Source organism: Balaenoptera borealis (assembly GCF_965194805.1).
Source record: "Balaenoptera borealis genome assembly, chromosome: 18".
In the NCBI taxonomy this organism is placed as follows: domain Eukaryota; kingdom Metazoa; phylum Chordata; class Mammalia; order Artiodactyla; family Balaenopteridae; genus Balaenoptera; species Balaenoptera borealis.
Genome location: NC_138877.1, coordinates 75,807,538 through 75,829,970, shown reverse-complemented (window position 1 = coordinate 75,829,970; position 22,433 = coordinate 75,807,538). Strand labels below are relative to the sequence as shown.

Sequence of the window (22,433 nt, the reverse complement as noted above, 5' to 3'; positions counted from 1 at the left end):
GCGTGGGGCGGGCGGTTCCCCGACAGCCCAGCAGGGATGGGGGCGCAGATGCTGGGGGGAGCGGGCCACAGAGAATCAGAGCCCTCGGCCCGGAATCCGGCACCGTCTGCGCAGTCAGGAAACTCACTCACCTCTTAAGTCACAAAGAAAACAAGGTCTCTCGGGCATAGTGTCCTTTTCCTTCTCTGGACCTGCCTTCTGCATCCTCTACGCGTAGGTACTTCCGGCCTGCCTCAGGTGAAGCGGTACCTAAAGCGACCTCCCTGCTTTCCCACCAGGCCCCACGCCTCTCACCCTCCCCGGATCTCCCAGGGCCTCCCTCTTGTCTACCCTCCAGCCATCTCTTCCCTGGACCCAGGACTGGAGCCCGCATGCCGGCCGGGGTGCCCTTCCAGCTGCTTCCCTCACTGCTCTTTCATCATCCGAGGGCCGAGAGACTATCGTCTCTCGTCATCCAACTCCTTGAAATAAAACGCTTTGCTTCGGTTTTCCCAAGGCCCGCCCATGACTCCTCCGCCCCTCGCACACTGACTTCTAACCGGGACCGAAAGCCTCACCTTCTCCCCAGGCGCGTCTCTCCTCCGCCTCCGTTCCGGGGACCCCTCCCCTCATCTCCTCCAGGCCGCGCGCTGAGGCTGAGAAATTAGATGGTTCCAGCCCTGCAGCCTGGTGAATGCGGGAAAGGCTGATGGCACCAGGCACTTTGATGATAAAGTTGCCGATTCCACGTCGGGGCAGCTGTACTTGCCGGAAAACATTTCCTTGTGTTGAAAGAAAAAACAAACAACTGGCCTCCTTTTGAACCTCGTTGATTGCGCTCTCAGGAGATGCGCAGGACCAAAAGATGTTGCTGCTGCTTAAAGAAAGCGCTTAAAAAGCGCGAAGGTACCACTCGTGCCGCCCTCCACCGCCCTCCCCTATCTCATCTCCCAAGTCCTCTCCCTCTCCCTTTCTCTCTCTTTCTTTTTTAAGACAGATTGGTAGAGGTGACAATATACCCACTGTGTTACTCATCCATCTTTTCTCCTGTGCATCTGTTTGGATGAAGTGAATAGTCTAGCCCTCTGCCGGGAAATTTCCAGGCCAAAGTGATTAAAAGTAAGGATAGTTGACCCCATGGCCTGACTTCTGAAGCTTCATTTTCACTTCTACCAAGGACCAAACGAAAATCCCCTGGGTTAAGTTATAGCAGATTTTTCCCTGCTCTTTCAGGAAACCATTGCATTGTTCCCTGACATTGAAAAACCCCCTGCTGTTGGTCTGAATGCAACTTTTGGGAAGCTGCATTTGATTTTACAGTATTTAAAAGTCTATTCTCAAACACTGACTATTGCTAGCTCACTGCATGTCCAAGTAGGCACCAGTATCTAGGGCAACATATATGGAAAGTGGACCAATATCAGGGTCTCAGCATCACTACTGACCTCAATGGAGCACAAAGGGGTGGAAAGCTAATAAACACCAAATACAAAAGTGAAGAAGCAATTGGCTCTGCAGACCCTGTCCCCATCAGGGGTCACGGTCCGGATGCACATACTCTAGTTTCTGAGACCTTGCATGAGATACGGCCCCAGTTCCTCGTCTATAAAATAGAGGGAATAATAGCACCTGCAATCCCAGGGTTGTGGTGAAAACTAAATTAGATTTAAGGGAACAGAAAGAAAAATGACAGACTAGAAGGAGACCTTCACAGAACACACATCTGACAAAGGACTTCTGCTAAAAACAGACAAAGAACTCTTACAACCCAACAGTAAGAAAACACACACCAATTGAAAAGTGGCCAAAAGGCCTGAGCAGACACCTCAGCAAAGAAGATCTGCGGGCGGCAAAGACACCTGAAAAGGTGCTCAACATCACGTGTCAGGAGGGAACTACAAGTTAAAACAAGGAGGCAACTCTGCTCACCTATTAAACGGCTAAAATCTGAACCACTGACAGTGAGACCCTCGCCACATGCCGGCCAGGACGTGGAGCAACAGGAACGCTCATTCACTGCTGGTAAGGAGGCAAAGTGGTCCAGCCCCTTTGGAAGACACTTGGGCAGTTTCTTACAAAGCTAAGCCGAGTCTTACCATACGTTCCTGCACTTGTGCTCCTGGACTTTTACCCTAGTGATTTGAAAATGTACGTCCACGCAAAATTCTGTGCACAAATGTTTATAGCAGCTTCATTCATAATTATCAAAACTTGGGAGCAACTCAGATGTCCTTTCATAGGTGAATAGATTAACAACTGCCAATCATTCGTACAATGGAGCATTATTCAGCAGTAAAAAGAAACAGGCGTCAAGCTACAAAAAGACATAGAGGAATCTTAAGTCATATTGCAAGTGAAAGAAGCCAGACAACTTATGGATACCAAACGGGAAAGGGGGAGGATAAATTAGGAGTTTGGGATTAACATATACACACTACTATGTATAAAATAGATAACCAACAAGGACCTACTGTAGAGCACAGGGAACTATACTCAATATTTTGTAATAACCTATAAGGGAAAAGAATCTGAAACTGAATCACTGTGCTGTACACCTGAAACAACTAACCCAGTGTTATAAATCAACTATACTTCAATTAAAAAAATAAAATAAAAAAATAAACATGTAAAAAAAAAAAGACTATATATACTGTGTGATTCCAACTCTATGACATTCTGGAAAAGGCAAAACTATGCAGACAGTAAAAGAGCTGAGTGGTTGCCAGAGCCTCAGGGCGGGGCGTGAAGGGAGGGGAGGGATGAATGGGGGAGCACGGGGGACTTTTAGGGCAGTGGAAGTACTCTATATGATCCTGTAATGGTGGACACATGGCTTTAAGCATTTGTCAAAACCCATAGACTGTCCAACACCAAGAACCCTAATGTAAACTGTAGAACTTTAGTTAATAATTGTGTATCAATGTGGGTTCATTGATTATAGCACATTTATCACATAAATACAATATGTTAATAACAGGGGGAGTTGAGGTGGTGATGATTAAGTGGACAGGCTCTCTCTGTTCAATTTTTCTGCCAACACAAAACTGCTCTAAAAAATTGTCTATTAATTCTTTTAATTAAAAATTAGATAGTGTGTACAAATTGGCTTAGTGAGGTTATATAGATAAATGATTTTTTAAATTAAACAGATGTAGACAGTATGCATTATATATAGGTATTAAAACTTACCGCTCACTATTTCCTGGTTAAAAAGTCAGAGATGGGAAGAGATTTCTACGAAAACTTAGGAAGGAGGCTGTCCTCCAAACTTCCTTTCTCCAGGTTCTCCCTGCCATCCTTCTGCCCCTAACTTGTGCGGACTCTACACATTGGCCACATTTTCCAGGTTTGCCAACCAGTTAGAACAACCCCACAGGAATCAATCTGCGTCACACGGGACAGAGGAGAAACTGTGACGTTGCAAAGCTTTCATTAGGAGTTGGATGTGATTGAGAAATCACTAAAACGGTCTGGTTGGTCTTTTAACGCTTGTCCAGTTCCTGGTTTTATCATTTTTAGTATTTCTCTACCCACTTAGTTACATTTAAAAATAAACCATTTGGATTGAGTTATTTGTAGTGAGGTGGATGGACCTAGAGTTTGTCATACAGAGTGAAGTAAGTCAGAAAGAGAAAAACAAATACTGTATGCTAACACATATATATGGAATCTAAAAAAAAAAATGGTTCTGATGAACATAGGGGCAGGACAGGAATAAAGACGCAGACGTAGAGAATGGACTTGAGCACATGGGGTGGGGGAAGGGAAAGCTGGGACGGAGTGAGAGAGTGGCATGGACATATATACACTACCAAATGTAAAATAGATCGCTAGTGGGAAGCAGCCGCATAGCACAGGGAGATCAGCTCAGTGCTTTGTGACCACCTAGAGGGGTGGGATAGGGAGGGTGGGAGGGAGATGCAAGAGGGAGGGGATATGGGGATATATGTATACATATAGCTGATTCACTTTGTTACACAGCAGCAACTAACACAACAATGTAAAGCAATTATACTCCAATAAAGATGTTAAAAAAAAAAAAAAGACCATTTGGGACTTCCCTGGCTGTCCAGTGGTTAAGACTTCGCCTTCCAATGCAGGGAGTTCGGGTTGGATCCCTGGTTGGGGAACTAAGATCCCACATGACTTGCGGCTAAAAAACCAAAACAAAAAACAGAAGCAATATTGTAAAAAATTCAATAAAGACTTTAAAAAAAAAAGACAATTTACTTTAGTTGTTCTCGGTTTCCCTCTGGTGGTTGTACATGGGTACAACATCTCAACAAGGCAGAGGTAAGACACTGCTGTGTTTCCAAAGTAGTGAGAAACATGAATTTCCAAGTGATCTCTTGGGAATTTGGCAAACACTACCTAGCCAGGTGATTCTGTCTGATTTGATGTGATGAGAAGGGCACTTCTTTGGTGTTCTTCCCCAGGAGGCATAATAACTCCATCCTAACCATGAGAAAAATATCAGGCTAACCCAAACTGAGGGTCATCCTACAAAACACCCTCAAAGCTGCCAGGGCCATGAAAACAAGGACAGTCTGAGAAACAGTTGCAGATCAGAGGAGGCGAAGGGGGTGTGACAACTAAATGCAATGAAGTGCCCTGGGTTGGATCCAGGAAAGCAAGAGGACAGCAGTAGAAAAGCCAATAAAATCCTAATAAAGTATGGAGTTCAGTTAACAGTAACGTACTAGTGTTTGTTTCTTGGTTGTGACAATGTCATGTATGTATGACACTAACTATATGGGAAGCTGGGTGAGGAGTGTACAAAACACTGTACTATCTTTGTAACCTTTTGTAAATCTAAATCAATTTTAGTATAGAAGGATGCGCAAAATCTTTTCTCAGAAAATTCTTTTTCTTCTTCATTTTAGATCTTTCCCTAAGCCTCTCCCTTTCCTTCCTGAGACTATAATTTCAAGTTCCTAAGGTTTTTAATTAAATTTGGTCACTTTCTGCACAACTCTTCAAATGTATTTTAAACAGGTAAATTTTATAGTATGTCATTCGTATCTTAAAAAAGTTGTTTAAAAAAGAAAAAATTCCGGGAGGGATAACATATACACACTATTATATATAAAATAGATAATCAACAAGGACCTACTGTATAGCACAGGGAACTCTACTCAATATCTTGTAATACTCTGTAAGGGAAAAGAATCTGAAAAATAATGTGTATATATATATACATATATATATATATGTATAACTGAATCACTTTGCTGTACACCTGAAACTAACACAACATTGTGAATCAACTGTACTCTAATATAAAATAAAAATTAAATTAAAAAAAGAAAAAGTTCTGTAAGTTCTATCCATTGATTCTAGTTTTACCCTCTGGCATGTTATGCCTCTTTAAATATTGAAAAAGTTTCTTCCTTCCTTCCCTCCTCTCTCCCTCCTTTTCTCCTCCCTCCCTCCCTTTCTCCCTTTCTTCCTTCTTTCCTTCCTCCCTTCCTTCCTTGCTCTTCCTCTCTGTCTTTTTTGACTTCTTTGGGGGGCAGGGGTTTTCTTTTTCATTTTTTTCTCTTGTACAGAAATTTCTAATTTCTTGACACTTCCTTCCTTGACCCCTTTTGCACGTTTCTCACTATCAGGTGACAGTGGGAAATCCGGGGGCTCTTTCACCGCATGTGCAGAAGCAGGCTTCCCCCTACATGAGGCCCAAGTGGACCACCCATTCCCTGAGATAAGACTCAAGCAACCGCTACAACTCCAATTAGTTTTAATTTTCACAAATGAAAATTCTTGCAGCTTTCCAAACTCTTCCAAATGGCTGGACGTATCCACTCAGATAATGGGGGTTAAAAGGAACTTCTGCTAAGTGCTGAATTTCCTCTCCTGGGATGTGGGGAGAGGGATCTCTGAAAGCACAGACCGCATCCTAGTTTCCCGGAGGAGATGCGGATTTCAGCACTAAAGCAGGCTGTCTTCTCTGGAGGTGTTTCCTCCGAGGCTGGATGACAACCTTCCAAGGTGGCAGAGGGGAATCCTCCGTGGGCGGGAAGCTGTTTAGAAACGTCTTGTTCACTTTTACTGTGATTTTCAGACTCTAATCGGGCAGCCCTGTCAACTCTGAGGTTAACACTTCAAAAAAAAAATAATCAAATTTTCTTCACTTCCAAGGGAGTCAAATTGTTATGTATTATGCAATAGGCTTCTCTGAAATGCAAAAGGAGAAAGTGGGCTGTTTTCATTTCCAAGTGATTCTCTACCCACACAGTCCTGCTCATATTGAGTGTGGCTCCTATTCCCGTGGGGGACCAGGGACCCCAAACCTATGCTCCTCCCTGACAAGACCCCTTAAGAGGATCAATCCTTTCTCAGCATTTAGAGAGAGGCTAGGTAGGGGCGGTCCTGAGGGATGTGAGCAGACCACACCGCCATCTCCCTACTTGCCCCAGCTCACACCTGTAGGCTGCTCCCATACGGACAGCCCCCGGCCCCGGAAAGACTCTTTCCCATGGACGTTTTCTTTCTCATAAACTCCCCCTTATTCTGCTTTCTTGCCACTCTCCCCAGATCTCCGGAATCCTGGTTCCTTTCACTCCTTCCATCAAGTTAAATTTAGGGCAACCTTCTGCTTCCACACTGAAGCTCTCGCCCCACCTGCCTCTTAAATCCTGGAAACATGTAGCCTCCGGGCAGGATGTGGTCAGGGCTGTGTGTTTCCTTTTCCATTCGCACTACTGGGCACAACGAGGCTCCCATGGGGCTGAAGAAGGGCAGGAGGGGTGTTCCCAGTCCCTGGGGGCTGCTTTCTCTCTGTTTTGGTTTCTTTTTTTCTGGTCTATTCAAGAGATGTTAAAACAAAATAATAAAACTAGATTTCTCAATTTCCTTCCAATTTAACTTTCACATTTTTTCTAAAATAAAACCGAATAGTGCATGTCTCTTTCCTTCTTTTGAATTCCGGTTCAAATCCCTCCTCTTATGTGTGTGTTTGAGGATGGGGGTGTCTTTTAAGCAAAAGCCCTTAGTACCTATACGCCAATTGCTATGAATGGAAAACATGGAATAACAGATGTAATAATTACGTAATATTCTGAAGCTGTGCAAATGCATAGGCCTAAAAAGAATACTGTTACAGGCAGTGATCACATACGAAAATCCGCTAAGAAATTTCCCTTGGTATTTAAAGGTGGAACTATAATGTTAAAAACTGCAATTCCTTTATAACCACGAGACTTTCCTAACACATTTTTATGTTAATGTGATGGTCTGGATAGGAGCAGAACATTTTGGCCACTTCGTGGTTCTTTTATTGACCTGGAAAACAACTGCAGCGATATCTATGCCGCAGGGAAATGTGACTCATTACTGCAGTTACTATGGCAGACCCTCTGCCACAGAACATATGGAAAAGCATCGTAACAGGCAGAATAGCTGCGAATAAGGACAGCTTGAAAGAAAGGAGCAACAGAACATCCAAAGCAGCCAAAGTCTGAAAAGCACAAGGTCTAGAGTCACTATCGAAGTTTTATATACCTATACACACAATAAAATGTTTTATCCAAAAAGTTCTCATAGAATATATTCCACCACTATAAATACATGCCTAAAGGTAATGATATAACCAGTGTTTCCCTCGAAGTGGTCTAAAACGGATTTTGTGAGTTTTCCCATTCATTTGTGAAAAAAATCGTTGCTAAACAAACGGAAAAAATAAGACCCAGAAAAATTAATCAACTTGTACTCCGGAATACGAGATATATCATAGTTTTGTGCTGTTGATCTTGTTTGTTTAGTCCTTTAAAGTGACAAATTAACTAGCCATTGGGAGATCTAAATTGACAGCTCCATATCATAACACCATAGCTAATAGCCCCTCACACAGAGCTACCCACTCCATCCCAGCGCATTAGTTCCCACCTTTGCGGTTAGTTTTAAATACAGTGTGTGATCGCAGCGGGGTCTAGAAACACAAGATAAAACAAAAACTAAACAACTGCCTAAAATCTTTTCACGTGCACAGAATTAAGTATGCAGGAAAAGTATCGCATACTCTAAATACGTGATCTTAAGTATTGGTGAGGATCACGCTAGCATAAGATTGTAAAATAAATCTAAATAAACAACAAATTGATACTCATTAACTGTTATTAACATCCTTCTACAATTTTATTATCTTGATTTGTTCAATGATCTCAAACATTATTTCCTTTTTTTTTTAAGTAACAAAAGACTTAGTCAACTTAGCAGTGGGGAAGGTGAGGAGGAAATCAAAGACAACCTCAAACGGAGCTTAAAAGAAAATTGCATTCACTGCTTGATGGCCCGGGCATGGCTGAGCGGGGACATCCCCAGTGTTTGGAGTTGCTGAGGGCCCCATGCCAGCCCTTGGGGCCCTCCCCTCCTCCACAGGAGAAGGGAAACCAGAAAGGAGAAGCTGATTTGATGGACGCCTAGAGATCTTGGACCCCCTTTAACCATGATGAATCTGTGAAAGTTAATCAGATTTATGCACATTTACAAAATTAATTTAGAAAAGTGAATGAGCCCACAGATATCCGGAGTAAACTCTCTTTATAATCCCCAGGATCCTAGCACAGGCCAGACAGACAACAGGGGGGCAAAGAGACTCCCAGGGGTCTGCAGCAAAGCAGAGAGCACTGGTCTGGCTGCCGTGGGTAGAGAAAAATTAGCCCTGTCACCTGTGGCCTTGAACAGCCCGGGTCTGTGTGATTTCCTGAAATTATCATTCAGAAATCGTTTTGGCAGCATTAACTGAAGCCGGACGTATGCATAGTCTATGTCATAACAATTCCACTCCTAGGTATAGATCCAGCGGAAATAGGTACGTAGGGTCCCCAAAATATTTTCAGAGAATATTCACAGAAACACAACTCGTAATAACCCCAAACTGAAAATAGCCCACAGGTCTTTCAATAGTAAAATGGACAAATATATTGACATTCTATTCAGCAGAGAAAGAAAATGAACCCTTCCTACAGGAAACAGTGTGGAAAGATTTCACAACGTGGTGAGCAGATGTTGAGAAGATGACATCCCGTGAGGTGCCATTTGTATAAAGTTCAAATGGCAAAACTCTTTTGAAGACAGAAGTCAGAATGGTGATTACTTAAAGTCGGGGAGGAGGTGACAGGCTTCGGGGTGCTGGCGATGTCCTGTGCTGAGATTGGGGAGGTGGCCTCAGGAGGGGTCCACTTTGTAAAAACGCATCACCAAACCGTGCCCTAAAGATTCTGAGTATTATTGTACGTATATTATATATCACCCTCCAAGGTTGTAAAATAAAATGTCTGTATTTCTGAAAGAAATTTGAGTGTCCTGTTTCATGTAATGAATCTAGATTTTTATCTTAGAAATCAACTCGAAAATTGCGAAGCAACATGGGAGCCAAACCAAACACGTCAGGGGTCTCCTAGGGCAGGGACATCTTCAGAGTAATATTTTCTGGTTCAGACTTCGAATGACAATAGGATTTATTAAGCCCTTCTATCAGTAGGTCACTGCACCCATAACAGAGTACACTGGGAGGAGCTTCTCTGCTCGGTGACCAGCCAGCGGAGGGGTTACTCCAGGCGCCAGCAAGGCCAGCACATTACTTCCTCAGCATGTTCTGCTAATGCACTGAGGGCCCTCACTGGGTGATTAGGTAGCACCACCAATCTTGACTTTGGATTTAAGACAGAAGAGTATCTGGCCTGGGCCCATATACTTAAACCTTAGAAATTTTCTTTCGTAGGAAATCCCAGGATAACATCCTTTTCTGCTAAAATAAATTGGAGGAAAGATAGCAAAGGCTGAACTTGGGCAATCTCACTCACTGTTGCGGTCACATCCCCACACACCTCTATATTTACCTAATCTTTTTTTAAATTTATTTTTTATTGAAGTATAGTTGAATTACAACACCGTGTTAATTACTGCTGTACAGCAAAGTGACTCAGTTATACATATATCTACATTCTTTTTCATAGTCTTTTCCATTATGGTTTATCCCAGGTTATTGAATATAGTTCCCTGTGCTCTACAGTAGGACCTTTGTTGTTTATCCATTTTATATATATACCAGTTTGCACCTGCTATTCCCAAACTCCCAATCCAACCCTCTCCCACCCCCCTCCTCCTTGGCAACCACCAGTCTATTTTTTATGTCCCTGATTCTGCTTCTGTTTCATAGATAGGTTCATTTGTGTCATATTTTAGATTCCACATATAAGTAATATCATATGGTATTTGTCTTTCTCTTTCTGACTTAATTCAACTTCCTGATAACTGCATAAACTTTGACTCAACCAAAGTCTGATTTTCCTCACAATTTCACTGACGAGGAAGATAAGATTCACATTTTAAGGCTGGTTTGAACAGAAAGCAAAATAAGATTTAAGACCATTTTATGTGGCTGAATTCTACATCTGCTGACAAAATATGCTAAGCCATTTAGAAAGAAAAATGTTGCAAGCTGTAGATTTACAAGAGATTAGGGTACAAGCCTATTACGATGTAGTTTTATCTTTTTTTAACCTAGGCTCTAAGAAATATTTAATCCATAACTTTATATATATAGTATTGAGGTGACCAAATCCTTTTTGAAACATGTAAAATATTTATGACTTCAAATACTTTATATCATACCCTAACACATACTACTTTATAATGTTCTACAATTTATGCACCTAATTTTTTTTATCATTTTACTTAGTCTTTTTTTAAATTGAAGTATAGTTGATTTACAATATTGTGTTCATTTCTGTACAGCAAAGTGATTCAGTTATACATATATATACGTTCTTTTCCATATTCTTTTCCATTATGGTTTAATCACAGGATATTGACTATAGTTCCCTGCACGCACCTAATTTTTAAGACAACATTCAGTGTTATGGAGAGAAAGCAAAAGATGAGTAGTGTTAGACAAACAATCCAAAAATGAGGCAAAAGGCACTGACATTTTTTATTTGGCAATCTACTTAGCAGCAACACTAAGAAAATCTCTGACTTCCTTCTAGTATTGAAACGCCTACCTCACCTATCACTTCTTTTCTTATTACAATATTGTAAAACAGAATAAACTGCAAAGTGTATTTTATTTTAACCAAAAAGCCAAAACTATAGAAATCAGTTTTAAACAAAGTTTAATTTTAGGCACAAAATAAAAATAATTTTGTTTTGAAAAAAATACCTTTAAAAATATTTTAATGTAAACTGGGGAAAACTAGTGTAGACCAGGGTCTATTTTTCCATCTGTTTAAACAATGAAGTAAACTGTTTAAACTGATGACATTTAAAAATATAAGCAAAACACATGACGTTATAAAAGATAAGTATTACAGCATTCTCAAAAATGAGTCTTTATAAAATGAAAATTAGGACAATGTCTTCTGGCATGTGATAATCTTTGGAACAAGCACATGGCATATAACATACTCAGGATGCCAAGAACTTTAATTAAACCTCAACTTCTGTAAAGCTAATAACATGAGTATTTTTTAAAGGCTGGGATATGTGAACTACAATACCAGCAGTTTAAAACAGAAGGATAGGAAATAAAGGGAAATGATATTACATTATTACAAATGTACTTATTAACTTCTATGGCAGATTTTATTTTTAGGTAGAAACACCTATAGTTATTTCTTTCAATTAATGCTTATATGCATGAATTGGAATTACCCTACATTAAAAGTTTCTGAAGTAACTGAAATTAGCTATAAAAAATACACCTCAGTGTAAACACATGAGAGAATTATTTCCCTCCTGTGAAAGATGTCCAGGAGTGTTCCGGCGGGTAATATATGATATTAGAGCTAAAAACTGCAAACTTGAAATAAACCTAAAAGACTTAAATAGTACCTATATCCTCTTTTGAGTCCGATTGTTTAATATGATATTTAAATTTAAACTTTTAGTTACTTTTTCATGTATGGAATGCAAGATTTCTATACTTTTTTTCTTTTTTTTAGTTTCCTCAATATTAACTGAAAAAGGAGAAAGGGTATTTAACATAAAAATAGAGGATAAATCCTGAGATTTCCCCCAAATGTCTTAATGTCCTACAGGCACGGGCGCTCTTCCATAGCAAACAGTGGGATACCATTTTTGAAGAAATGATTTACTGCCCCTTTGAATCTTGTGCTTCTTCCAAGGTAAGAAACTATTGACTAAGGTGTTCAACATGGCATTATAGCGAAAAGTCTTTCTAGATCTATTTTTCCTTAAACGGGCTCTAGTTCTTGTAATTCACATGACACCCTTTGGCTGTGGTTGTCTGTTAAATTTCCTGTTTTGGTCTAGTTTCAGCAAACCAGGCTATGGTAACTACCTTTTTTTTTTTTTTTTGGTATTTCCAGTTAAGTGTTTTCTCTTTAGAGGTACAAAGAAAGGGAGGAAAACAGCCATGCCAAGGTGTGTAAGTAGGTCACAGAAGTTTCAGTGCACCAAAAAACGTGCCGTCTCCATCCCGGGATATTTTAGCATCTTCGCGTGGTATTGCCAGTTGGAGTTCATCCCCTTCCTCCAGCTTTGCGATGCCTGGAAAAGAATGATTTGCAAGAACTTTAAGCAGGAAAGGAGGGGGAGGGGAGAACATTAAAGACAACTACCTTGTTTTGGAAAAAAATAGTAACATAGGCATTCACCCTTCAAATTACACCAGCGGACTTCTAAACCAGTTATTATTTGCCTAAACCCCCCCCCACAAAAAAGTAAAAGAAACAAGCAGAAGGAGTTATAACAGACATAAATGGATGTGTCACCTACTGTTTGTAAAATGGAGAATCTAAACAGGAACCAAACATCTAACTATAAGAAAAAAAAGTTTAGGAATTCATAGCACGTCCCTTGATGGACGGTTATATAGTTAAAAGTGGTTTTGCTTCATTTTATTGACATGGGAATCTTTAAAAAATAATGTTAAATAAAAATACAAAAAAATGAGCACACCCACGTATATATACTGCATAGTCCTAAATATACTTTCAAATGTGCATACAAAATACATAAATTATTTAAAAGTGAAAAACAAAACACTACTTATTCACAAAGCACATCTGCTAACATAGTCTTTCTCTAGAGTACAAACTATGGGATGAGGAGTCATTTGGATTACTTTTATAGCCCTCTATAATTTGTGTTTCCATACTTGTTTTTACAATCAAAAGCAACAAGGCAATTAGCTTCTCAAAACTGATCAACTAATCTGCATGCATGCGCCTAATTTACAATAATGCAGCCTGTGATTCAGGAATACAAAACACAACTCCGGAACTACACTCAGTATATCAGGTCATTCTTGACTCCATTTTAAAAGAAAAAGATAAAGAAAAAGAAAGAGGAGGAGGGGCAGAGAATAAAACCAAGGAAATAACAAAGGAAATAGCATCTAAATTGTCAGTACTTTCAACTAACAATTTTAAAAGTAGTTGCATTGTTTCATTAACACGCCATGAAAATGTATTTACAGGAACACATCTACGTTAACCTCTATTCCACTGTCAAGCCAAAGCACCTGGGTGTCCTGCAGCAATAGCCAGTGGGTGTTTATTTACTGAGCACCTCAGATATACCAGACACCTTCGTAGGCCCTCATAGGGCGGTGATCAGAATAACCAGAGTCTGTCTCCAAGGATCTTGTTTTTTGTTAATAGACGAAGACAGACAACAAACAAAAGAACACAGTTTTAGGTATTGTTAAGGGTAAAGTGTACACTTTTAGAATTGGCAAGGCATTTGATGATTACATTAAGTAGTAGAAAAAAAAAAGATTGAAGTTATCTGTTGAATGGATTAGTCATTATCATAGAGATTGAAGATAATCTAATAATTTGACAAAGGCTATAGATCACAGATCATTAAGTAATACTAACTCTCAAAAAAAGTCTGTGTGAACCAACTACGTTTCAAAGTAGGTTCTATTTAAAATTTCAACCCTGAGTTATGGGCTATTTCAATTCTTCCAGATTATAGCAATCAGCTCTAACTTTTTCTACAATAAACACATTCAACTTGTTAATGAAATAATAAGATTCAGCTTCGTTGGGCTCCTCAAATGGACCATTTTAATTTTTTCCAGATTATTATGGAAGCACTTTATACACGTATACACCAATGTGTAGCTATTAATGGTTTCAAACAAATTCGTTCTAGAACAGATAAAGACTGAAAACCTGAAATTTCCTAGAAAACACTTTTCGTAAAGAATACTAAGCTACTAGCACTGAGAAATATCTTTAAGGTCAAGTTAATTACTCTTAAAAAGTAAGGCACCTAGGAAATCTGGCTGAGAAAGTAACCATGAGGGGCTGATGATAGAAAATTTGAAAAAGAGTGTGTTGTAAAGCTCTAAGTACTAATTAATGTAAATAAATATAACAGACTGAAGTGACCTCACCATTTATAAATATTTTGCAACACCAAAATACTGGTTACCACTGGCCGCAGGGAAACATTTCTCTTTGAAAATTAGGGAATTCCAATTCGGTAAACTTCCTCATCACCCTGTCAAAGCTATTTATGGCTGTGGATCCAGGATGACAATCGTCTCCATTATTGGGAACTATTTTGCTTTCTCACTTGTTTCATCGTGCCTTTGTCAGTAAACGCCTTCGGAATACAGTGCTTCAAATCGCACAGCCCCGTTGCACCCCATGTTCCACGCTGTCATTTGCGCTAACTGTCTGGAAGGGAAGACATTCCTCGGGGTCCTGAATGGATGTGTCAAAATCACCAGAGAGAAATAAATGTGTCGAAGGCAGTTGTTTTTTTTTTCAGATACTGGCCTCGATTAATTTGAAATTACCCCAAGACAAAATGAAGGCTCCGATGGCAATTACAGCCTAAACAGACCTGAAATGAAGTGAGCCTGCCCTTTCCCTTTTCTGAGTTGAAATGCAGCCTCACTCCTACACTTTCACATCCCAAACGCATCCACCTGGTGTCCATTGACACCAGCAAAGCCACTGTGCCACTGACCCTCAAACCGGCCAAAGGCACTTCTTCCGCAGGAGGTAAAGAAGAGATTCTGTGAGTCCCACTGGGGTCAGACCGGCTGGTTTAAACTAAGTTCTGTGCAGTCTAAGACAACGTGTGCTTCCTCTCCGTGCCTCAGACCCCACCTCCCTTCCACAGGGAGGGTTAAAGGAAGGGGCACAGGTAAAGTGTCTGGCATGTGGTTACCATTCTCTTATTATTCCAGCATTGTTATTACAGGTTGAAGAAAACCCAGCTTACGATTGTTCTAGTGTGGATTGCTGTGAAGTTACTGCCCTTTCTAAATGTATATAAAAATGATAAACCTATTAATAATGATTTTGTCTCTATTAAAACAGACTAGTTTATCATTCAAGATAATAAAAACCACACAGTATATTGAGGAATGTCTTTCTGGCTATGTATATAGAACTATTATTTACCAGCTGAATAACAGGAATTATTGGGTAGTGTTTCAGGCATATTTTGAATACATCGGAACAAAGTCACCAGACTCAATTCGTCCCCAAAGACATGGACTTTTTTCCTCTGTATTAGGTGTCCCATGGCAAAGGTGTTATCGGTGTATAAAACCTGAGAAACAAACCAAAGAACTTTGTCAGAAGTCAGCACAAAATGGGAGGCATTGGACAGAGACAGCGGCATTAGGGCTGAACCTACCTGACCGTATATAAAGAAGTAACCCGTTTCTTTGACCAATATTTTATTCTCTCTTTCTTCTAGGGCTCTTCCTCTTTTAAAGCTGAGAAGCCACGGAACAAATGTGTAAGCTCCTACAATGAAGAGAATGATTTATAAGAAAAAAAAACTGAGAAAAGCAGTTTTTCACCTCCACTTAGCTGCTAAACTAAGTCTGAAACTTAGAGGAGAATTTCATCTTTTAAAAAAAGGGGAAAAGAAGAGAAATCACAGTCCTCCACTGGTTTCTCAGCCATCATTTATATACTCACCCAGGCAATTATCAGATACAGGAACTTGAAAGCAAACACTTCATATGTAATGTCTGGGGTTTTGATTTCTTCTGTATTTCAGCAATTTTCAAAATATAGTCTGGTCTGGATGGGACAGTTTGAGGCCAAAAAAATGGACAAACTGTCTCTGAATAACACACCAAGAGAAATTTTTGGTTCTCCTTTGATTCTGTTGGGGAGGAAGAGATTTTCCTCTACCCTTCTTGGTTCTTCTGGCTGGTCTAAGAATTAAACTGACATGAGACAGATCCACAGGAGAAAATCACACAAAAGTTTAATAATATGCATACATGGGAGAGTCCCAGGAAGACTGAGTAACTCCCCAAAGTGGGCAAAGCCCTCACTTTGAATACCATCTTCAGCTAAAGACAAAGGAGGATGTTGGGGGTACGGGTTCACAAAGAGATGGAAAAACAAATGTCTGCTGGGCCACCAGAGACAGTGGGACACAGAGTGGGCTCTGGTCGCTAAGCCCTACCAGAGTCTCCCCCACTACCCTCAGCCCATATTCTTTGCAGACGTCTCTCATGATGGCTCTGTTCTAGGAACAAGTCCTCTATCCAAATTCTTTTAGGCAGTTAAGGGGAGAGGTAACAAGAAAAACTTCCTGAGTCTTCTTAAAAATAATCGCTAAAAATAATCAGCCTAAATTAATCCTCATGTCAAAGAGACACATTTTGGGGCAGCAAATTTTGCTCCCCTCTAGTTCCCAGAGAGGAGGGAGTTTGTACGTGGAGAGTTTAGCAAAGAATATGGGGAGGAAGCCACCGTCTCCCCAACATGGCAATAAGACAGAGCTTAAGGAGAGGGAGAGAAATTACTGAGACGCAACCTCTCCTAGGAAATGGTCCAGGAATGTTGTGATAATCATCCGTAATGTTCAAGTTGAAGTGGTTTCTGTTCAATACACCAATTCTCCTCCACTATCCCTCAAACATCACTTGGGGAGTGGCAGGAGAGCCACGGTTCTCAAGAGTCGGATAAAGAGGCAGAGAGAAGACAGAGGCCAAAGAAATGCGTCGGCAAAAGGGGTGCAGATGGCTGAGCCGGAATGCCCACTGAAAGAGTAAACACTACTTTCCGGTGAATTCACACGCTAAGGTCACTGGATTTCCCACCATCATGTTATGCGTATATTGGAGTAAGCAGCGGACCCTGAGGCTAGGGGCTGGGAAATTTGGGGTATAAATAAAATGGCATAAAGTAAGGAAAAAGAAGATTAGGGAAATGGCAGTACAAGAAAAAAATAGTAAAATGAAACTGTGGTAGTCTAAAATCGTATAAAAAATGTTCCCATATAATTGGCAATGTTGGACCACATGTGTCCCCAAGCTTCACCTTGGTCATAACAAAAAGAGAAACAAAATCAATAATAAAATTCAGAAGTCTACAAGACGGTATGACAGAAGCTCAAGAAAAGAACAACTTGTCCTAGATTGAACATAAAGGAAATTTTCCCCTGTGGATTTTCCTAAGGGGGAGCCCTAGGATGCAATAGTTGACAATGCTTTCATGTTCATAAATACAATTGCTAAGTGGACATGCCCACTTCAATGGTGTCCCCAAGGCAAAATCATCCTACTTGAACTTTTCCCAAATAGGATTCTCGAGGGAAGAATACAAAAGAAGAACCACATAGTTTCTGAATATTTCTGAGGAATTAAGAGCCTGAGTGGTCCAACAAAGCCACTACACTGTGAATTCAAGTTACAATGAAACAATTCCTTAAGGCAGCCCTCCAAGATCACATTCCACAGACAGAGGGAGGGAGATGAGAGGGAGGGGTGGGTGGAGAGAGGAGAGAGGAAGCAGCAGGAGGGGACCCCACAGATCTCCACTCCTCTCCTGTGCTCCCCTGAATGGCTCCATCTCTCAGGAGGAGTGAATGCTTCCCCTGACACATGAGGCAGGTCTGATCCCCCCAATCTGCTGTCCACAAGGACGGTCTCTGAGAATCCATTTCCTTAAACGAAAATTCTCCAGTGCCACACACTGGGTAATGACGGTCCACGAATAAAGATCTCCTCATTTACAAATAACAGAGGTAATCTCATCACCACCTGTTTTTAATAAAATATTATTTCAGTGAAAAGATTATAATGACATAGTTTTAAATTCTGTTTAAATAAAGATCACGTGCCCAAAGCATTCTTTAAGATAGAGTTCTGAAAACATGAGGAAAAATTAATATCATGGTTGTTATTATTGTAAAATGTAAGCTGATGACTGAACGTGATTGTTTTCATGGAAGTGATACTTATTTGTTACTCTGACCACAAAGGGCTTTCCTTCCCCTTCAAAACTATACACATCATAGACTCTAATTTCTCTGAGTTTGGGGACTGTTTCTGTTTGGTTCCCTGCTGTTTCCCCAGGGCCTAAAATGATACCTGGCCCACAGCAGATGCAGCAAATATTTATTGAGTTAACTAATTCAACTTTAAACATAAAATAATTCAAAATGGTGGGGTACTAGGCAATTAGTCACTAGCATTCGATTGTTTTTTAAAAGCATTTTATTACCTGCTTACTGAAACTCTTGGAAATGAAACACCCTCCCTCCACTATAGAGGTAATATGAACTCTTGAAATAAAACACATATTTCTAAAACTGCTTGTTTATATTCTGACTAGAGATATTTATTGACTAAAAAAACTTTTTTGCCATACTTGAAACTGATCCCCTATTTCTTTATACAATACTTATATCTATAAAATTAGGCAGTTCTTACCAAATTCCACTGCTGTATTGTCATAATAGAAAAAAAAACAAGTAGTTATTAGGTTTGTATTCTTATTTACTCTTTTGCTTTTGGCATTTCATCATACCTCGCTGGAAATATTCTTATTAAAGAGAGAGAGAGTATACATTTACTTGTCTTTATATACTGTCTATGTGTCTCCTCCCAACCCCACCCTCACACATACGCGTGTGTGCACACACACACACACACACGGATTATACTCCATTGGGCCAAGGCAATTACTATGCTGTAGTCACAGCTGGAAACCCAGACGCCAAGAATGGCGCCTAGCACACAGTATGCACTCAATCAACATGTGCTGCTCAATGAATTTTTAATTTAAGAAAACAGACTGAACAATTAATTAAAAGCTAAAGTAATTATAAACTTAAGCATAAATGTTATAATATGTTTCTACACCTTTTTTTTAAAAATAAATTTATGTATTTATTTATTTTTGGCTGTGTTGGGTCTTCGTTTCTGTGCGAGGGCTTTCTCTAGTTGCGGCAAGTGGGGGCCACTCTTCATCGCGGTGCGCGGGCCTCTCACTGTCGTGGCCTCTCTTGTTGCGGAGCACAGGCTCCAGACGCGCAGGCTCAGTAGTTGTGGCTCACGGACCTAGTTGCTCTGCGGCATGTGGGATCTTCCCAGACCAGGGCTCGAACCCGTGTCCCCTGCACCAGCAGGCAGATTCTCAACCACTGCATCACCAGGGAAGCCCGTTTCTACAGCTTAAAACTCACTTAGATTTTTTTGCCTGCTAGTTAGACCACAGATAGATGCTAACGAGAAAATATGCACTAAATGACTATTCCATAGGATGCTTATCTAAACTAGTATGAATCACTCCTTATAGTATTTAGGAATTTGGAAAGGAAAAATCTCAACGACCACAGATTCTTACATCTTCTCCTCATACACAGAAAAGCACTAAAGTCATTAAACTGAGAGTCTATGCTTTGCGATTAGCAGTCGTCTTTTGATGTTCGACTAAACTTTTCCAGAAAAAAAAAAAAAATTAGATATATCCAGGTTCCTCCCTTGCCTTTTTGGAACTGTTTCTCAGAGCTATCTGAGAGGCTGTCTCCCGGGCTATAGTCCTCAATAAGACACAGAATGAACTCCAACTCATAGATCTTATATTGTGCGTTTTTATTTCAGTCAGGGGAAGTAAATTCTAGGAGTATTAATGCTTAATTTTGCTAGTCAACAGCTAAAATACTGATATATCTTGGTATATAAAGTGTGAACTTCCCAGCTCCACTCAGCTTTAAATACTTGATATATTTAAATGTTTTGGAAAACTTAATAAATTACTGTGTACATTAATATGTGAAATTAAATAAAAATAATGCCAGTATTTAAATGTAAAAATAATTTACATGTATTTCTGAAAATGCCTGCTTTTGAAAGAGTAGATCTTTCCTGTACTGACATATATGCAAGACCTATAGATAAATTTTAGGACGACAAATTTGTATAGGAAAATCAGATCTATTTCATTAATATTTGTTTTCTATTCTATTTTATGAATAGGAAATTTCCTCCCAAATATTTATACTTCCAGTGTTATTTCCCTCAATAATTGAATATAAATGCTCCAGAGAGCAGCTGTCAATCACCTATCACATTTGGTTACTTCTCCTGATTTTCTATTTTATTATCTTAAAACTCCTGGAAATAGTTTTAAGGGAGAAGATACTAATAATATTTTTTGAAGATAGATTAAGTAAACCAATTTAAGAAATAGGGATTTTTAAAAAAGAAATAGGGATTTTTTTTTTTTATTGAACAAATATAGTTTAGCAGTGAAATCCACGTAATCATATGCCTGATTCTGTAGATGAGGCAGGACTAGGACAATCAACAGAAACAGAAGCCAGACAGGAAGAGCCACGCAGGCTGAGCTACCAGAAGGGCAATGAGAAGCCCTGTAGGGGCTGTGAGCAGTGGGGGGAAAATGACTATATCTGTGTTTTAGAAACATCTCTATGTAGTTACCAGGTAAGAAATGTGCAAAACTGGAGGCAAGGAAACCAGCCAAGGTGAGAGATGATGGTGGTTTATACTAGGATGGTGAAATGAAAATGAAGAAAAACAGATTAGTTCAAATTATATATATGAGGAATCACTGATAAAGTTTTGAGATTAACGTACTGACTTCGAGGAAGCAGTCAAGAATGACACCCAGAATTCTGGATTGAACAGCTGAAGACATGGTCAGCACTTACTGAAATAGGAGACACTGGAAAAAGACCAGACTTGGGGAAAAGTTCTAAAGAGTTCACGCTGATATGCCACCAAGATACTCAGGAAAAGATGTTAAGTAGACAGAAGTACATATAGGCTTGGATCTCGGAAAAGTCATCTGGGCTAAAGATCTACATTTAAGCCATCACACATGCATGTTAAGTGACAACATAGGAGGATTTAGGAATGCCAAAGAAATAAGAATGAAGAGAATGGGACTGTGTCAGAGGTCTGAAAAACATCAATACTAAGAAATTTAAGAATAATCTGCAAAGAAGTTGAAAAAGCAGTGGCCAAAAAAGCTAGGAACATGGTTGGAGAAACAAACCAAGAAAAGCACGTGTTTCAAAAAGAAGGGAATCAATAAGTGTCAAATTCTACTGTGAGATTAAATCTCCTCATTGCCTCTATGAAATAATTATGTTGAAAAACAGAATAAACAAGAGACTTCCACTATCAATATGATTGTGGAAATCACATCTCTCCTTTTTTACCTCCTGTAAATCCTATGAAACATAGATGTGTGTTCTCCAAAATAACTGCAAGGGATGCCAAAAGCAACTGAGATCACACTGAAGCTGAGCATAAAAGTGAAGAGAAGAAGCAAAGGAAATAGTCAATGGCCTGGAAGCAGCAAAGTTCACATAGAGTCAGCAAAATCAACTCACTAAAGGTGATGAGTCCCTCACACACACACAGAAATCTACAAACAAACAATACAGGAAATGTCAATATCAGCTAAAAGAATTTGGGAAATTAGGGAGGGAAAGTGCTCACTTAAATGAAAGTAAAAGTAAAAGTTTCAGAAGGGAAAATAGGTTTCATACAAAACAAAATGAGATGGAAATTTAAAAAAAAGAGTTAAGAATTTGAGAAAAATTGTAAAACTATAGAATATAAAAGATAGGTAAAGAATTACCAGCATGTACATAATTGGAACCCAGAGAGACAAAACAAAAACAACAAAAAGTCAAGCAGAACAACCACTTAGAGCTACTGCAGAATTAAAAGTCCCATTATGTGTTAGGGAAAGTTGATTCAGAGTTTTATTAGTTTCTTATTGCAGCTGTAACAAATTACCACAAACTTAGTGGCTTAAAACAATACACATTTATTATCTCCCATTTGAAACAGCAGAAGTCTCACTGGGCAAAAATCAAGGCGTTGGCAAGTTGTGTTCTTTCTGGACACTGGAATGTCCATCCCTTGCCTTTTCCAGCTTCTACAGTCTGCCTGCTTTTCTGGGCTTGTGGCCCTTCCTCTTCCCAGACAGCAATCACATCATTCTGAACTCTGTTTTCATTGCCACATCACCTTCTCTGACTCTGACCCTGTTAACTCCCTCATACAAGGATCTTTGTGATTATACTGGGACCACCCAGATAATCCAGGATAATATGCCCACATTCCTTATCTTAATCACATCTTCAAAGTCCCTTTTGCCAGGTGAGGTAATAAACTCACAGGTTTCAGGGATTACAGTGTGGACATGTCTGAGGAAATATATTTCTACCCACCACAA

The 22,433-nt window shown here is 39.7% G+C and overlaps 1 protein-coding gene across 7 annotated transcripts in view; it reads right to left on the bottom strand.

The window, feature by feature from the left end:
- Nucleotides 1–22,433, bottom strand: part of TNFSF13B (TNF superfamily member 13b) — an 88,646-nt gene that overhangs the window by 32,357 nt on the left and 33,856 nt on the right. For 5 of the 7 annotated variants that reach the window (XM_082366257.1, XM_082366255.1, XM_082366256.1 and 2 more), the window contains 2 exons: nt 15,369–15,719; nt 558–12,489 (listed from right to left, as the gene is read on the bottom strand). In XM_082366257.1, coding sequence (XP_082222383.1) covers nt 12,377–12,489; nt 15,369–15,719 — 464 coding nt within the window. In that variant the 3' untranslated portion in view covers nt 558–12,376. Of the gene's footprint in view, nt 1–179; nt 229–557; nt 12,490–15,368; nt 15,720–22,433 lie in introns of those variants that run through there. The other 2 variants (XM_082366261.1, XM_082366259.1) reach the window with 2 other exon arrangements.